Below are 16,549 nucleotides of genomic sequence, written 5' to 3'. Positions count from 1 at the left end.
TCACACACGCTACATTCCTGTACCTCCTCACGCTCTGCACTGGTCCACCTCTCGCTTCTCCCCCATGGGTGCCCCTTCCACTCATGCCTTTCTCTCTCTCTCTCTCTCTCTCTCTCTCACGTGTATTCTCTCGCACCCCTCTCTCTCGCTCCCTCATACACTCTTACCGCCTCTCTCATATGGTTCACTTCAGGTCTTGAAGCACAGTTTCCTTCTTGTGCCTATTCAAAATTTCAATCCCTCAAACCCACGCTCTCCTCCTCTTCTTTGGGTGTCTTCTGCTTACACATGTGCTCCCTATGTATGCATCTGTGGCCTGCTCTCCCCTTCTTTCTGCTCCCCTATCTCAATATCAATCACCACTTCCTGCACAAACTACCTATTCCTCGTGATCTTCTTTTCTATCTATTCTGTGCAGCTCTCATCCCTATCTGTTCACCATGCCACAAAATTCCCTTTCATAAATACACAACACAATTTCAAAACTAACAATGTCCAATACAACCCACAAATTTCCACTCTACACCACATACATCCACTTCACTCCAAACCAAAACATATAGGTAAAAGGCATTGTCATGTAAGTCAATTGCTCTAAATATCGAAAAGCTGAGACCTAATGTATTGCAAATGCTTGTTAAATTATGCAATCCAATAACTGTGAAGGTCTCTGCGCATTGGCTGAGGGGTATGAAAGGGATAATGTAGATGATCAGTGGCTAATAAAGCAAGACAATGAAAGGCTCAGACTAGCTGAAGAGTTTAGAGAAATGCAACAGCACCTAAAAAGGCCGAAGTGAGGTGCCTACCTTAACCAATAGTTGTCAATCTAGAAACATGTAGTATGATTCTCTTGGAATACATCAGTCACAGCAGCAGTCCCACCTCTTGCTAGGTAACCTAACACTCTACACTGATATTGCATGTATGTATGCATAGATATTTCTATAATCTGTACTTCATAAATATTGTTGATGGATGGGCCAGACCATCAAATAGTGTACTCCGTTTGGACAGGGCAGTGATGGCATGTAATCTACTGACCTGGCAGACATACAGCCCACCATATTGAGGGATTTCTTCCCACCTGAAAATCCCATGCTAGTTTGTAGGACTTGGGTCAATAATACCAAAAGTTGTGAAGAAATTCAGCTGGCACAACTGCAGGGTCAGCTTTGACTGTGATGTGAACAGTTTGGTGGAGATTCATTGCTGCATTTCACCCTGATTCGAGAGCAGCTATTGCACAAGAGATAATTCTTGTTGTATTTTCTGTAGCTGGATAGTAATTTATTTCTTTAAAAAAATAATTTTTATTTAGTTTTTAACAATTTTAAGATCACAATACTGTAACACTGCTTCCCCATCCACCTGATTCTCCCCTTTCTTAATATCCCATTTAGTTCCAGAATACCATGAAGTAGACCACAGTCAAGTCCACTGCAACCAGTCTGGTGCACTATAGATGGGTCTCTGCCCCAGTCAACTGTGTGCTTTTCCCCCAACAACTTCCTATGGGTGGGCCGCTCTGGGTATTTTGTGATGCGCTTTTCACTGTCCCAAGATGTTATCATACTTTTGTGGTCCTCCTCTGGACCTATTCACTGCTTTCTCAGCTGAAAAGAAGAAATGTATCCCTCTTAGCCACTTTGATATTTGGAGGGCCCCCCGGATCCTCAATGGCCCGCTATGTGATGTTTAGCTAAAAAACAACTGATCCCAACCATCAGTTTTTGTCCCCTTACCTGTCCCAACCCGGGAATACGTTCTGAGATCTGTGTAAATGGCATTCAGCTTTGAGATGGTCAGAGAACATCATATGGTGTGTCTGCCAGACGTCTCCCAATTTAGAGATGCCCAACTTATTTCAGTGCACTTGAGCCCTACTGTTTTCCATAGCCATGTACCCTTCCACAATGGCTTCTTCCTAGTGGGCACCCTCCACTATCATATCCATTGCAATGCCTCTTTCCAGCTAATCACTGGAATGGCTGGAATGGCCAGGGGAGTGGGTAGGAAGGACTCCCCATACAGCCAAAACCCTGGTGCTTGCCTGGTAAAGTCCACGTGAGTCTCGTAGTGGGTCCCCCTGCACCAAAGATCCAGTCAATAACCACAACCAGCTGGGCAGCCCAGTAAAGTAATGCAGTCTGATGTCTACTGCCCCTAGTCCACCATAATAAGGGGCTTGTATGCAGTTCTTATGGGAGATTCACAGCGACGATCCTCGCTACTTGTAGCTATTGAGGTTGGCCTGTAGGGTTGTAAACCAAAGGCTAGGGATTTTGTGGGGGTAGTGTTGCCAAACATACAACAGCTGTGACCAGGCCACAGTTTGGAACAGGGCTATAGACCCCATCATGATCAGGGGGAGAGAGCTCCATCTTGCCATATGTCCCTTAATTTTGCATGTCAAAGAGGTTATATTCCTGCCCCAGCGTTCCTCTGGGTCTCTTGATATGCGCATGCCCCAGTGTTTGAAACTGGCTTTCTGGTTGGCAAAGGTACGCACCCTGTCCAAGCAGAAGCCATAATCCTGGTTAGGATAAGCAAGATGTACACTAAAAGATAACCTGTGTTCAGCTTGGCACAGAACAGTCAGGGGTATCCAAAGAGACAATATGCAAAGTATGTGTGCAACACACACACTTGCACAGTAACACAATGAATATACCACAACAAGACTCTAGACAGGTTTAGAAAAAAATAGACAATTATATTATAACCAAAACAAGCCTAAAATGACAAAAATCCAATGTATAGAAGTTGAGATATATAACATTTTTAAATGAATAAATGCATTAAAGCACCTAGAAGCAAGCAGCTCTAAAAAGGTTACTTTAGGTTGCGCTGTATCGGGTCAAACTCAAAGTTCAGGCAAAACGCGTGGAAGCGCAGGCCAGCTACAGGACCCACGCAGAACGCAGTGAAAAAAGTACCTTTCCTGGTCTCAAACAGTGAGATGTGTCGATCTGCTCCACGTAGTGAAGGCGATGCGTCAGTTCTGAAAACGGGTGGTAGATGTGTCGAGTGATGTGCGGCATCGGATTCTGCCACACAGTCGAGGGTATGCATCGGTCTCACCAAGCTGCCGCTGAGGCGATACGCAGTCTAATGTATCGATCTCTGAGGGCAAAGTGCTAGTTCTGATGCGATGTGCCCATTTTACTCCTGCAACTGGTTGATGCGCCAGTTCTGTTTAACACAGACATAAAATTCATCAAATTCCATGCTGCAAGTGTCTGGGCCACTTCCAGTGAGTTCAGGCACTGGAGCAGGGATAGAGACTTTGATGTCCCTCAGTGTCAAGCAATAGGAGGCTAGCCAACAAGTCCTTGGAGATCACTTGGAGGAAAGGCAGAGCCCAGCTCTCCTTCAGCACAGTCAGAGAAAAGCAGACAGCAGAGAAAGACCAGAGAAAAGCAGGCCTTCCAAGCATGCAAGCCAAAGAGGAGTCATTTAAGCAGAACAGCAGTCCTTCTGACATAGATTCAGTTCAAGATCCAGAAGTGCCTGATTTTGAGTGGGCGGGTTGGTCAGAGACCCAGGACTTATAGCCAAAAGTGCCTTTGATGCTGGTTGGTGAATTCAAAGCAGCTCTCTGAAGTGCACAGCTTCCTCTTTCCGCCCAGTCCTGTCCTCCAGGCTATCTTTAGGGGATAATCAGTCCTTTGTGTGGGGACAGGGCACTGCCTATTCAAGTAAAGGGTTAGACCCTCTGTTGCACTCTGCCCAGGTAAGGCCATCAGAATACAAATGTATGTTGATGGCTACTCAGACACACCTATCCTTTGTGGGTTGTGGCTGTGGCTGTCAAGAGGGAATGCAAAAAGTGTAGCTGTCACTTACTCCAATTATTGGGGATGGGCTGTCAGGCACACAAAGCAGTAAGTGCAGATAAATGTCTACTTTCTAATAGTGAACAAAGCAAACACAAGGAGATGATGTACGGAGTGCTGAAACTTTTCAGACACTCACCCCCAGTCACAGATTGGGTTGAATGTATCATCATTCTTTAGCTCACTTTGCCACTTCAGTTCAGACCCAGCTATATGCAAATCAATCTTGACCCTGATTTGGCAGCTCGGGCTGAACTGCTCCCATAAGGAACAGGGTCAAGACTGATTTGCATATGGCTGGGTACAAACTGGGGTGATGTGGTGAGCAAAAGAATGATGGATTAAACCCAGATCCTTGTGACTGGGGGTGAATGTTTGCATTGTCCAGTATTCCGTCCAGCAATTGTTTCTTTTGCATACTTTCTTTTAGTGGCATTTCTAAAATAGCAATGTTAAATTCAACTTCCCTAGTAAGTAGGCTTTATCACTACCATTCCAAACATACGAAACACGAAAAAGCTACTCCTCTCTGATCAGGAAATATAGCTTAAAAGTGTATTAAGAAATTCCTGATGCTAACCTATGAGAGGAGTAGGCCTCATTGTAGTGAAAAGTGAAATATGCTGTTTGTCACTACCAGAACATGTAAAACAGAAAAGTACATGTCCTACTTTAGGGGTGACTTATAAGTAATAAAGGGGGAGTTTAAGGGTTGTTAAGTAGTTCTAAATGCCAAGTCGAAGTGGCAATAAACTGCAAACACAGGCACTGCAGTTGCAGGCCTGAGAGAGGTCTGAAAGGCTTCTTCTATTGGTGGCACGATCAGAGCTGCAGCCCACTAGTAGCATTAGATTTACAGGCCCTGGGTATAAGATATACCACCTTACAAGGGACTTACAAGTTAACTAAATAGGTCAATTATGTATACACCAATTGTACACATGTTTAAGGAAGAAGCACCTGCCCTTTAGCACTGATTCAGAGTGGTAAAGCGCTCAGAGTCTTAGGACCAACAAAAGATTCAGCCAAATGTGGAGGCAAAAAGATTGGTGAAGACCACCCTCAGGCTGACAGGTCAAACACCAACTATTTAAATGTTCCAAATCACCTGGAAGTAACTCTAGAGGAATGGCCACCACAGGGATTATGACTGATCTCCCCCAGTTCACCCTCAGGTCTGTTTCTTCATTGTAGATTTCTAGAATGCAAATCAGCTGTAGGATCAGTTGGTTTAGGTGCTAAATATAAAGGTGGACATCATACCACATACAAAGAGATGCAGTCCCCTAATTCTACACCCCACCTCAAGCCCCACTCCTGCGCATCCCCGATCTATTTTGCCAGTGTTTCAATCACAAGAGCGAATAGGAGAGTAGACAGCAGGTGGCCCTGCCAGTGGCCTCTGCCTATCTGGAACTGTTGTGAGTAAATGGTGTTCACTCTGACCCTATCACATGGCACTGTGTATAACATCTTTACAGACTGAAGGACTTTTGGGCCAAAATTAATCTTTTCAAGGATGGCGTGGAGGAAAGGTCATTCAACTGAGTCGAAGGCCTTCTCTAAGTCCAGTTGCATCATGGCTGTGTGGTCAGATGTATGTGGTACAAGGCCATATTTATCCCCCTAAGACAAGGCAGTGCCTCTGGTGGGAGTAAGCCATTTTGATCGCAATTCACTAGGGATCTCACCTGTTTCAGACCCTGGTGCTACGGCCTTTGCAACTATTTTGGCTTAAATATTAATTAGGGGAATCAGGCTGTAAAATGCACAGTCTGTAGGTGGCCTATATGGTTTGGGGAGAACTACAACTGAGGCACCCTAGATATCATAGGGAAGTATCATAGCTGTCCCTGCAGCTTCGACCATTGTAAAGAAGTGAGAGAGTAGTGTTGGTGCAAACTTTTCTAAAAATTGCATAGGTAATACACTTGAACCGGGCACCTTCCCAGAATGTATCTCCTGCAAGGCTGCAAATAATTCCTCCTTCGACAGAGGTGCATCCAAGTCCTGCAGCATGATCAGGTCCGCAGCTATGGGGTATTGTCGCTCCACTTGCCCGACGTGTTTGATTGGTAAAGTTTATCATAGTAATGTGCGCAGTCATTGCCGATTGCCTCAGTATCGTGGGTCACCTCACTGTCGGGCCCCGTGTCTATGGGACAAACCTGTCTGCCAAAGTTGGTTGCATACCTGTGTAACAATGTTCCCATATACTCTCTGTTTTTGATAATCGGATACTGCTGCCCCTGCAGGATCTGCTATTGTGTCCCCCTGAGGAACTGCTTTCCTCCCCTCCCACAATGTGATTGGGGAGACATCTGTTGTTGTTTTTTCTCTGAGGTAGAGTTATATCTTTTCCTTCATGTGTTCCAAAAATCTAACATACTTCAGTCACCCTACCTGAAGGCTTCAGTGCGTATTAGACCTAGTCATCCCCAATTAGTTCAATCGGTCAGTGGTCCAATGGTACCCTTTTGTGAATTCGGAGTCCAGCAGTGAAAATAATACATACTGACTAGTTCTTTGCTTTCCATGGATTGCAAAGCATCAGGGACTCCACCCATGGCACAAGGGTCGAGCCTCTCTTTTCACATCAAGTTGTAGATGCATGATATTCTTGAATTGACCCGCTATGATAAGGTCCCACCCCGAGACTGTGGTGATAACTGTCATTAGATCTTTCATCATGGTCGCCTGCAGGTCCGGTGAAATATACACTGACATCACCATCCATAGGATGCCATTCAGGAATCGAGTAACCACCCCATATCTATCCATGGTGTCTCAGATAGCATGCGTGACCATCAGGGGAAAGGTAACTCTTCTTGAGCACCTAATGAACCCGGCATGGTATACGCAGTTAAAGCCATGCTGTCCCAAAAAGGAACCCCTACTCCCAAGCAAATATGTCTCTTGCAACAATAGAACCACCAGGGTCAGCTTGTAGACCTATTGAGAATTGTTGTGCATTTTATTTTATCCAGCAACCCACTGACATTGCAAGACAACAGCTTTTAGTGGATGGTTTTGTTGTCAGAGGTCTTGGTGAGTCGTTGAGCCCGTTTGACTAGGGTCCGTGGCCGTGTAATGTGTCTTGCGTGAGGCATAGTGTTGCAACCGAAATCAGCCCTATAGTACCCAACTTCAGGCGCGGCTGGCACAGGTAACAGCGGTGGGGTGTGAAGGGATGGGAGGGGGAAGTCGGCAGAAAGTAATCACCATAGTTTTGTGTAGCTTCGCTCCACGCAAGTCCCTCTCTCTGGAGGCAATGTGTCTCTTCTCCATAAGTGAATGAGAAAACATTTGTATTTATACATGGAGGAAAGGAAGGAAGGGTACCAAAATTCTCCTCTATAATACTGAATAACTTTTTATCATCCACTAGAAGGGTCCCCTCCCCGGTGATCACTGGAGCTCTCTGAGGAGGATGCCCTACGCCTGTCCTCTGGTTGTGACCAGAGTTGCCCTCCTATCAGTCTGCCACACTTCTTCTTAGGGTGGCATGGTTGACCCCCTACAGTCTCCCGAGATGTCATTGGCTCCTTTGTTTATATGGGCAGTTATTTCCTCTCCGCTGCTCAGTCCCTGGCCTCTTCTGGGCTCTCAAAGAAAATGGTTCTCCACTGAGACATTAATTTCAATTTGGCAGGTTGTATCAGCATTTATTGAATGTCCACAGCCCTGACCTTCTACTTAATCTCTAAGAAAGATTTACAAAGGAGCTGCACTTTAGTTGTGTAATCGGGGAAGAACATAACCCTGGAGTTGGTGCAATGGATGTCTAGATGTTGGCGTACCTGCCACAGGATATATTATCAGTTCACAAAGTTCAGTACCCTGATGACAATGGCTCTAGGGGGTCCCCCCCGGCGGAGGACTTAGGGCAACCACCCTGTGTGCCCTTTCCAGAACAAAGTAGGGGGAAAACTTACAATCCAGGATCCAGGGTCTGAAGTATTCCATGAGGAATTTCTCTGGGTGTTGGTTTTAGATGCCCTCTGGCAGTCCCACCAGCCATAAGGGCAGAGGAGGGTCACCCCCTACACCTGATACAGGGAACATCTGCCTACGCTTGTCTCTGTGATGCCATGTCTTGAGGGTCCAGGACAGGGGACACCCACTCTATCCACTTGAGACACCACAGTGAGGTGGAGTATTGCTGTACTTGTTTGACCGTCCAAGCCCAGTGTTTGCTGTAGTAGTCTCCCAGGATCTCTGGGCTCCTGGGGGGGGGTCACCTCCGGAGGGGGAAGCTGTGTGACCATCTCCTACTTTTGGGGCGAGACGTCTTCTGTGGGTTTCCACCCACCCAGGCTGCAATCGTAGTCCTGGATTCTCATGCTGCTCAGTCTGTCTCATCTAACCTTGTCCGCCACTTTGGCTGGCTGTCACAAGCCCATGTGGCTGCCTAAAGGTGAAAGGGGGTCCCTACCTCTCTTCTCCTTGTGACTGTCTCCTCTGACTCGCTGTGCCCTAAGAGTGAATGCTGAGGTAAACGCGGGTCGCTGCTGTGGGATTGCAGCTCCAGGTTGTGTCCATTGTTATCATGACAGTCTCACGGCAGGGCGTTGTTTGCCTAATGCATTTCGCTTGTCCCCGGCTCCCTGCATGGGCTTGGGTAAGCTGAAGGGGACAAGCGTAGAGGCCGCCTCATGGATTTTTGCATCAGAGAAAAGGTCGCCCCATAGTCGGCTCATCCAGGCTGCAGTTGCAGTCCTGGCTACTTGTAGCGCCCAGCCCATGTCCTCCACTCTAAAGTACCCGTTCCGCTATTACGGGCTACCGCTTGGAAGTGAAAACAGCTTTATCCCACACCCCAGCTAATCAGCTGTCTTCTCTCCCTCGCTCATCCCTGGAATCAATGCAAAGGGGGGTTCGCCACGGTGGGTTCACAGCTCCAGGTGGAGTTTGCCACCGGCAGGCCGTCTCTCGGCAGGTCATACGCACACCCATGTTGTCGATCACCAAAATTATCTCTCATCCCGGGCTCCCTGGATGGGCTCGGGTGGGCAAAAGGGGGTGATTATAAGGGCCATTGTTCAGGTGCTTGCGACCAAAAAAAGGTCGCCTAAGGGTCGGATTCAGCACGATTCTCAGAGCTGACACCAGCTCGCTTAAAATATGGCCACCATCCTAGGGTGCTTGGCCACACCCCCCAGTAATTTCTTTCCTGATGTTCTTAACAATGTAGTGGAGGAGAGTAATATGTCAATGGTAGGTGAGCCCTTTGAAGCCAGGATGGTATTTATCAATAAGGTATAAAATGTATTGTTTAGAAGGAGTCACACAAGATTTCTTGAGTAAAGAGCAGAGTGAGCACTTCTGGTAGCAGTACACTTGTACACTGCCAGCTCACCATTATTCACTGTTTCTGCATCTTTGATCTATTACTCACAAATAGAAATATTTCACTCACACATATCTTCTACTTTAAAAGGTGATGAACACAAGGTGCTATGGATGTGAAATGGCAAAATAGGAAGCAAGCATAGTATGCAGTTACTTGTACAAATGTTTTTTTCATTTGTAGTTGCTTGAGGTGTGCAGCGTTTCATGACTTCCATCTCTGCAAAACTCATGACAGTCCACATTTGTTGACAATGGTCTTGGTAATGCTGATCTTTTTTATTATATTTTCAGTATCCATATAAACTACTTGAAGAAGTAACACCACCAGAACACAGGGATGCCTTCAACATCCCCACCTTAGCAGCTGAGAAACATGTGAGTCTTCTTTAAAATACCATACCATCATGTTTATGTGCCTCCTCTCTCGGACTCTGTTTCTTCCATTCCATCTTCACAAATCAAAGTAAATCTGAAAGATATCACAGGAATAACTGCCTGTGGAAAATGCACTTCATTCTCAGAAACAAAGGAATTCTTTACGATACTAGCAAGGAGTGAATGGTGTAGCAACTCAGTCCGTCTCTCATCCACTGGTACCCTTAGAAAGCTAGAGCTGATTTCTTAATTTCAAAGATGGTTTTAGTGCACAGAGTAAACAGACAGAGGTGGAATCTATCTCCTGCTGGAAACAAGGATTAATTAAAACAATCATCCTTTTGACTACTAGACTAACCTCTTCTGTGAGAGATGAGAACAAAATACACGGGGGTTGATCCTACTTGTGTACAAGCAAGAACGTATAGGCTCAAAAATTCCATTTAGCTCTAGGGTCAAATTCAGCCTTACTTCTAAACTAGGCAAAGGATACGGCTGGCATTGGCTTTCAGCAAAGAATACAAAAATCTCCTCTTAAAAAATTGGTCACTCCCAGATTTCACAGGTGCAAGTGGGTGACCACTCCGTCTCTGTGGCAGCCGTAAAGCTTTGGAAATCTTTGCCCCTTTCGATATCCAAGGCAGACTCCCTTCCGGTCTTTAGGAAGCTCTTGAAGACCTGCGACCAGATGTATGACCCATATTTACATGCGCAAACGGGTTAGCGACCCGTTTGCACATGCAAAACCCAATAGGGCCATGTACAAACCCTATTTAGCAAGTACCAATTTATTTGCAACTCGCTAAATAGGATTTGCAACTCACAATTAGGAAGGGGCTTTCCAAGGCTGTCCCTTCCTAATTGCGACTTGCCACCCTACGCAAGAATGTTTTGCGACTGCAAATGCAGTCACAAAACACTCACAATTCACCGCCTCTTCAAGAGGGTGATAATGCACTCTCAAATGAGAAGGTGTCCCCAGGGGACCCCTTCCACTTTGCAAATGCAGGGGAAAACAAAAACGTTATTTTTTAAATACATCCAGTTTTCCTATAAAGAAAACGGGCTGCATTTTTTAAAAAAAACTGCTTTATTGAAAAGCAGTCCCAGATATGGAGGTCTGCTGAGCCGAGCAGTTCGCCATACCTGGGAAGGCCAGCCATTCCTACTGGGGTCGCAAACTGCGAGCGCCTCATGAATACTGATGAGGCATGTATTGTGCAACCCCATTGGTTATCGCAAAAATTGTCTCTGACACTGTTGTACATGGCATTTAGCGACTCGCAAATTGCGACTCGCAATTGAGCGTAATTTGCGAGTCGGTAAATGCCCCGGTCGTACATCTGGCCCCTGGTTATTTGCCTCCTAGCAGGTTTTTGGTGCTGTCACTTCTCCCAGTTTACTTAGCGCCTTGACACCAGCTGGTATAAGTGGGCTTTATAAATACTATCCTATCGTATTACCTAGGATCAACCGGTTATTGGCAATGCCCACAGTTTGCCATTTTAGAGAAACATATATCAACAGTTTTACATGTATAAATAGCCTTCTTGTTTCCATTCTCTCTATCTATCAGCTTGAGAACATGATCAAAATGATGAACAGCACTCTCAGGTTATGCGAGTTCATACTATCTACAGAGGGCGAGGTAAGATTTTGATGCTTTTTTCTGTCAATGTGAGAGAGAGTGTGAGTACTATCTAATTGAAAGAATCACACAACTATTCAATGGGGTCTCTGGAATGGAACGAAAATGTAAGGGGGATTTGTAAAGCAGTGCTTGTCACCCATGAGGGTATCCAGGGGCTTCTTCCATCCAATTATGGGTTTGCTTTACTTGCCAAATAATCCATCATATGATACACACTTTGCAGTTTTCCACAAATAAATGTTTGGCTAGTTTAGAAGGATCAGAAACAACACATGTTTCTGAGCCGTGGCAAACGTTAACTACTCACCTGATTGTTTCACCCAGGTGTTATATTGGTCCTAGAGAGGCAGAACGTCTTGCGAGAACAGCATTAATGTGTGATGAAACAGCAAAATAGTATTGTCACAGAATGCACTACATTATGTTGCATCATTTTCACTATGTGTTCCATAATTTGGCTTTCCAAATGTGTCTCTGAATATCAATATTGTAAGGCACTAATATCGTTGACAAAAAATCGAGAGACAAAATGTCAAAAGATATTTGTATAGATTTTCTGTACCTAATTCCACATCTGTGTACCAAAAAAAAATACACATATATCTTCCTTTATGTGGTGTTAAGAATGGCAAATGTATACGCCCCTCTGTGCATTTACCATTCAATATTTTGTTCCTCTATATTTTGCCCACTGTTTTACTGTGCCACAATATTCTTGTCCTAGATATTCAAGAATACAATCGGCCCTTCATAGTCTTAGAATTCCAGAACCACTTCTGATGGAAGACATTTGATTAATGTTTTAAATTACATTACAGTTGGGTGTGTAGAAAAAGAAGGAAATACATAGGTTTTCAAGAGTCTTGGGAAAAAGTTTAATCAACATACGACATGGAGAGACTGAGGCTCTCATCCCATTGGTGCTGGAGAAGGAGCGTTTCTGTGGTAGGGTCATTCAAAGCAGTCCTTATCATCAAAGAAACACTTTTATGTTGATTAAGATTGGGTGCAAAACCTTTTAAAAGGGAAAGACTTTGTTTATATGAATTCATTACGTGCATCATGTGAGAATAGAGCCCTCAAGAGCTTGGCTATCATCCCTATATGGATGCTTTGAGATTGCCACAGAAGAGCAAAATAATTCTGCAAATCTAGTTCAGATGCAAGGGGGGCCCGATGGGTAAGTAACATTATCTTCCCCCTAGAGTCCAAGACTGGTGTTTATCAGGTCGCGGTCACATTGTTATAAATAATCTGTATGAGTACAAAACACCTACTGACTGTTTAGAGACTTCAAAGAGTACTAGAATTCTGTGGAGTAGCTCCTGCGTGGGAGAGGTTGTGACACTGGAGAAGAGATGAGGCCGCTACTGGAGTACAATATTGTATGGCAGCACATTTTTATGAACTGTCTTACCTCTTGTAGGGGCATAATTACAATAAGTTGTTCATCCCTGCATATCAGCAGGGATGCACCACTTATTGTGCGCCATGCCTCCGCCACCATAGTTGCTCCGATTTACAATGCGGCGCGGTATACAACCTTTACAACGAATCTTTTACAACGCACTACCATTACAACGCGGTCATTTCAACGCAAACCATTACAACGCATTGCGCTGGGGGGCGCTCTAGGATACGGAATAGGTTAATTTACTATACAATAACCTTCCCTAGTGTCCACGGGGACTGGAATTGGAATAGTAAATTAAACTATTCACTATCTAGCACCCCAAAGCGCTATGCGTTGTAATGGTATGCGTGGTAACACCGTGTTGTAATGGTATGCGTGGTAAAAGTATGCGTTGTAACGTCATACATCCATGCGGCGCACCTTGGGGCAAAAACGGCACAGATGCGTCACGCATCTTTGCCGTAAAAGTGGCGCATTGCTGGAGTTGCGTCGCAAGAGTGACGCAGCTCCAGCAAGGGAAACATCCTTTACAACGCAACTTTTACCACGCAGTGCTTTTACATCGCAACTTTTACAACGCAAACCATTACAACGCATTGCGCTGGGGGGCGCTCTAGGATAGGGAATAGGTTAATTTACTATCCAATAACCTTCCCTAGTGTCCACGGGGACTGGAGTTGGAATAGTAAATACTATCCAGCGCCCCAAAGCACTATGCGTTGTAATGGTATGCGTTGTAAAAACTGCGATGTAAAGGCATGCGTGGTAAAAGCATGCGCTGTAATGTCATACATCCCTCCAGGAATGCTCAGGGGGGCCCTATCTTGTTAATGCTGCGTCAATCCTTACGCCTGCTTCAAGCAGGCGCAGGGTTTTGATGCAGCATGGGCCCCAAAGTGACTGAGTGAAGTCTAGTAGATTTCACTCAGCCACTTTAATGAGGCGTTCCTGTGCCGGAACGCCCCCCCCCCCCCCAGCGCAAGAACGCCTCCTTCTGGCGCAGGGCTTTACAACGTGACGCATCTGGGAGTTGTAAATAGCCCGCACCATGGTGCATCTTTTGCGCCGCCGCTGCGTCACAAAAGTGATGCAACGGAGGTGTAAAAGAGGCGCAAGGGGCTTGTAAATCTGCCCCTCTGTGTTTAAAAAGGCATAATCTCTTCCCAGCTAACTCCCCCTTTACCTTGCTTAAATTTATTCAAATTCTTGGCAAAGCCAACATTTAAAACAAGGCAAAAGATACTTTACGAGCACATGGTGCCTCCACGTTGCTTGCTAGACTGTGAGAATGGGCAATTGCCTACTTGACCAATCTGACCATGTACCTTTCAACTTTCAGGTTCCAGCAATACCATCTTTTGATTCTGACCACTGTGACTGATATCACTGACAACATTTATGGAGGATCCCTCACCATTTCCTTTCTTTACTTATTTATTTAAATAATCATTTATTATATACCTATTTATGTATTCCATATTTATTTGTTTTATTCAACAGCAAATGTTATACCTCCATTGATATATTTTATTAGTATTGGATTTATTAACCACTTATTTATGCCTTATTGTTAACTTGTATTATATTATAAAACTCAATACAAATTTTCAACCAAAAAAATATGTGTAATGTGAATGTTCTTACCCACACTTTACTGAAGGTAAACATTGTACATTTGTTGTTTGTTATGCGTTTTAAGGGCCCTTGGCACTAAATAAAAATAATTAAGAAATTCGATACTCTTGCCTTTAATGAGAGCTATCATATATTCTTGGCTACATGACTGGCATAATCCTTCAAGATAGAGTTTTAAAACTAAGTAGGTGTGGGGCATATTGCAACACAATGCAACACTCTTGAAAAATCACACTCAGCAAGGTTTTTTTATGGAGAATTTAAGATTTGAATGGAACATGTTTCTTAAATCACATTCACAAATTTGAAACACATGGACACACTGGTCTTTGTCTATGAATTTGCTTGGCTCAGACATGTGCAAGAGAAGCAACATGAAGAAAAGAAGTCTGTTTATTAGCTGGGCAGTAAAGAACAAGTTACTTACCTTTGGTAACGCTTTTTCTGGTGGATACAGTATCTGCCTGTGGATTCCTCACCTTGTGAATATCCCCCTGCGTCAGCAACATTCGGAAATTCTTTTGAAGCTCTTCACGACGACGTGGACGACATCACAGAATGCACAGCTTCGCGCGCGTGGCTTCGCTGACCTCAGTGACTCCACAATAGGACTCCGTTGGCGTGATTACATCAGTACCGTCCTTTATTCCGTGCCTTCGAGGCACACGGACAGACCGACAACAGTAGATATACACACAATTTACACAGTACCAAATAATCAAAATAACACACACAGTGTGTAGTCAATGCAGGAAAGCAATTATAATAACACATTTCCTTTGACAATAAAATATTTACATTAAAGCAATGACACTAAAACAGGTATAGAAGAGTGGACAACGGGGAGGCGGGTGGGCCAGTGAGGAATCCACAGGCAGATACTGTATTCACCAGAAAAAGCGTTACCGAAGGTAAGTAACTTGTTCTTCTGATGGATACATCTGCCAGTGGATTACTCACCTTGTGAATAGAGTCCCACAGCAGTCCCTACTCCTGGAGGAGGGTGTCCACTCTCCTATACCAGAAAATCCTGGAGGACAGAACGCGCAAAGTGGCCGTCCCTCCTCACTTCGGAATACAAGCAGTAATGTTTCGCGAAAGTGTGGAGGGAAGCCCAAGTTGCTGCTCTACAAATGTCCTCTACAGGTACACCCCTAGACAAATCAGATGTAGCAGACCTTGCTCTAGTAGAATAAGCTCTTAAACCTTCAGGGGGTTCCTTACCCGCCAGAGAGTAGCATATCTTGATACACAAGACAATCCATCTTGACAGCGTGCGCTTGTGCACCGCCTTGCCTCTTCTGGCTCCAACAAAACCCACAAAGAGCTGGTCATCCACTCTGAACTCTCTGGTTCTGTCCAGGTAGAAGCTCACCGCCCTCTTAGGGTCCAAGCGATGAAGTCTCTCCTCCTCCTTGGAAAGGTGAACGGGAGGGAAGAAGGTAGGAAGGGTAATGGACTGCCCGAGATGGAAGGGAGTTACCACCTTAGGCAGAAAAGCAGCCCTGGTCCTGAGTACCATTCGTTCAGCATGAATGGTCAAGAATGGGGGCTTTGAACTAAGAGCTTGAAGCTCACTTACCCTCCTTGCCGAGGTAATTGCAATCAGGAAGATCGTTTTAAAAGATAACAGTCTCAAGGGACACTTGTGCAAAGGTTCAAAAGGTGAACCCATCAAGGAAGTGAGCACAAGATTCAAGTCCCATTGAGGCACAATAAAGGGAGTAGGATCAAATTCATTTGTAAGGCTCTTTAGAAACCTTAAAACAATAGCAGATTTAAATAAGGACGGCTGATCCGGCAGACAAAGAAATGCCGACAAGGCCGAAAGATAACCTTTGACCGTAGCTACAGCAAACCTTTGCTGAGCCAAAGAAAGAGCAAACTGAAGTATGTCAGACAATCGAGCCTTCAAAGGGTCAATGGACTTCTCCCCACACCAAGAGACAAATTTAGACCATCTATAACAGTAGATAGACTTGGTGGAATCATGCCTGGCCGATAAAATGACATCCACCACGTCATGTGGGAGAGAAAAAGAATTCCGGTTGCCCCGTTCAATCTCCAGGCATGAAGGTGTAAGCTCTGGAGGTGGGGGTGTTGATCCTGCCCCTCCATCTGAGAGAGGAGATCTGCCCTGAGAGGGAAACGGAGCGGTGGGCACGAGGAGAGGTGGAGAAGATCTGTGCACCACACCCTTCTTGGCCAATCCGGGGCGATCAATATGACTTGGGCCCGGTCTTGATGTATCTTCCTCAGAACCCGAGGAATCAAGGGTATGGG

The 16,549-nt window shown here is 45.0% G+C and overlaps 1 protein-coding gene across 1 annotated transcript in view; it reads left to right on the top strand.

The window, feature by feature from the left end:
• Positions 1–14,135, top strand: part of LOC144820244 (maestro heat-like repeat-containing protein family member 1) — a 59,331-nt gene extending 45,196 nt beyond the window's left edge. The window contains exons 14-16 of the mRNA XM_078677841.1: positions 9,483–9,566; positions 11,143–11,214; positions 13,971–14,135. Coding sequence (XP_078533967.1) covers positions 9,483–9,566; positions 11,143–11,214; positions 13,971–14,012 — 198 coding nt within the window. The 3' untranslated portion in view covers positions 14,013–14,135. The remainder of the gene's footprint in view (positions 1–9,482; positions 9,567–11,142; positions 11,215–13,970) is intronic.
• Positions 14,136–16,549: the final 2,414 nt, after the last annotated feature.

This window comes from Lissotriton helveticus, chromosome 2_1, assembly GCF_964261635.1.
Source record: "Lissotriton helveticus chromosome 2_1, aLisHel1.1, whole genome shotgun sequence".
Taxonomy (NCBI): Eukaryota; Metazoa; Chordata; class Amphibia; order Caudata; family Salamandridae; genus Lissotriton; species Lissotriton helveticus.
The sequence above is the reverse complement of the archived record's forward strand: the minus strand, read 5'-3'. Positions and strand labels throughout refer to the sequence as shown.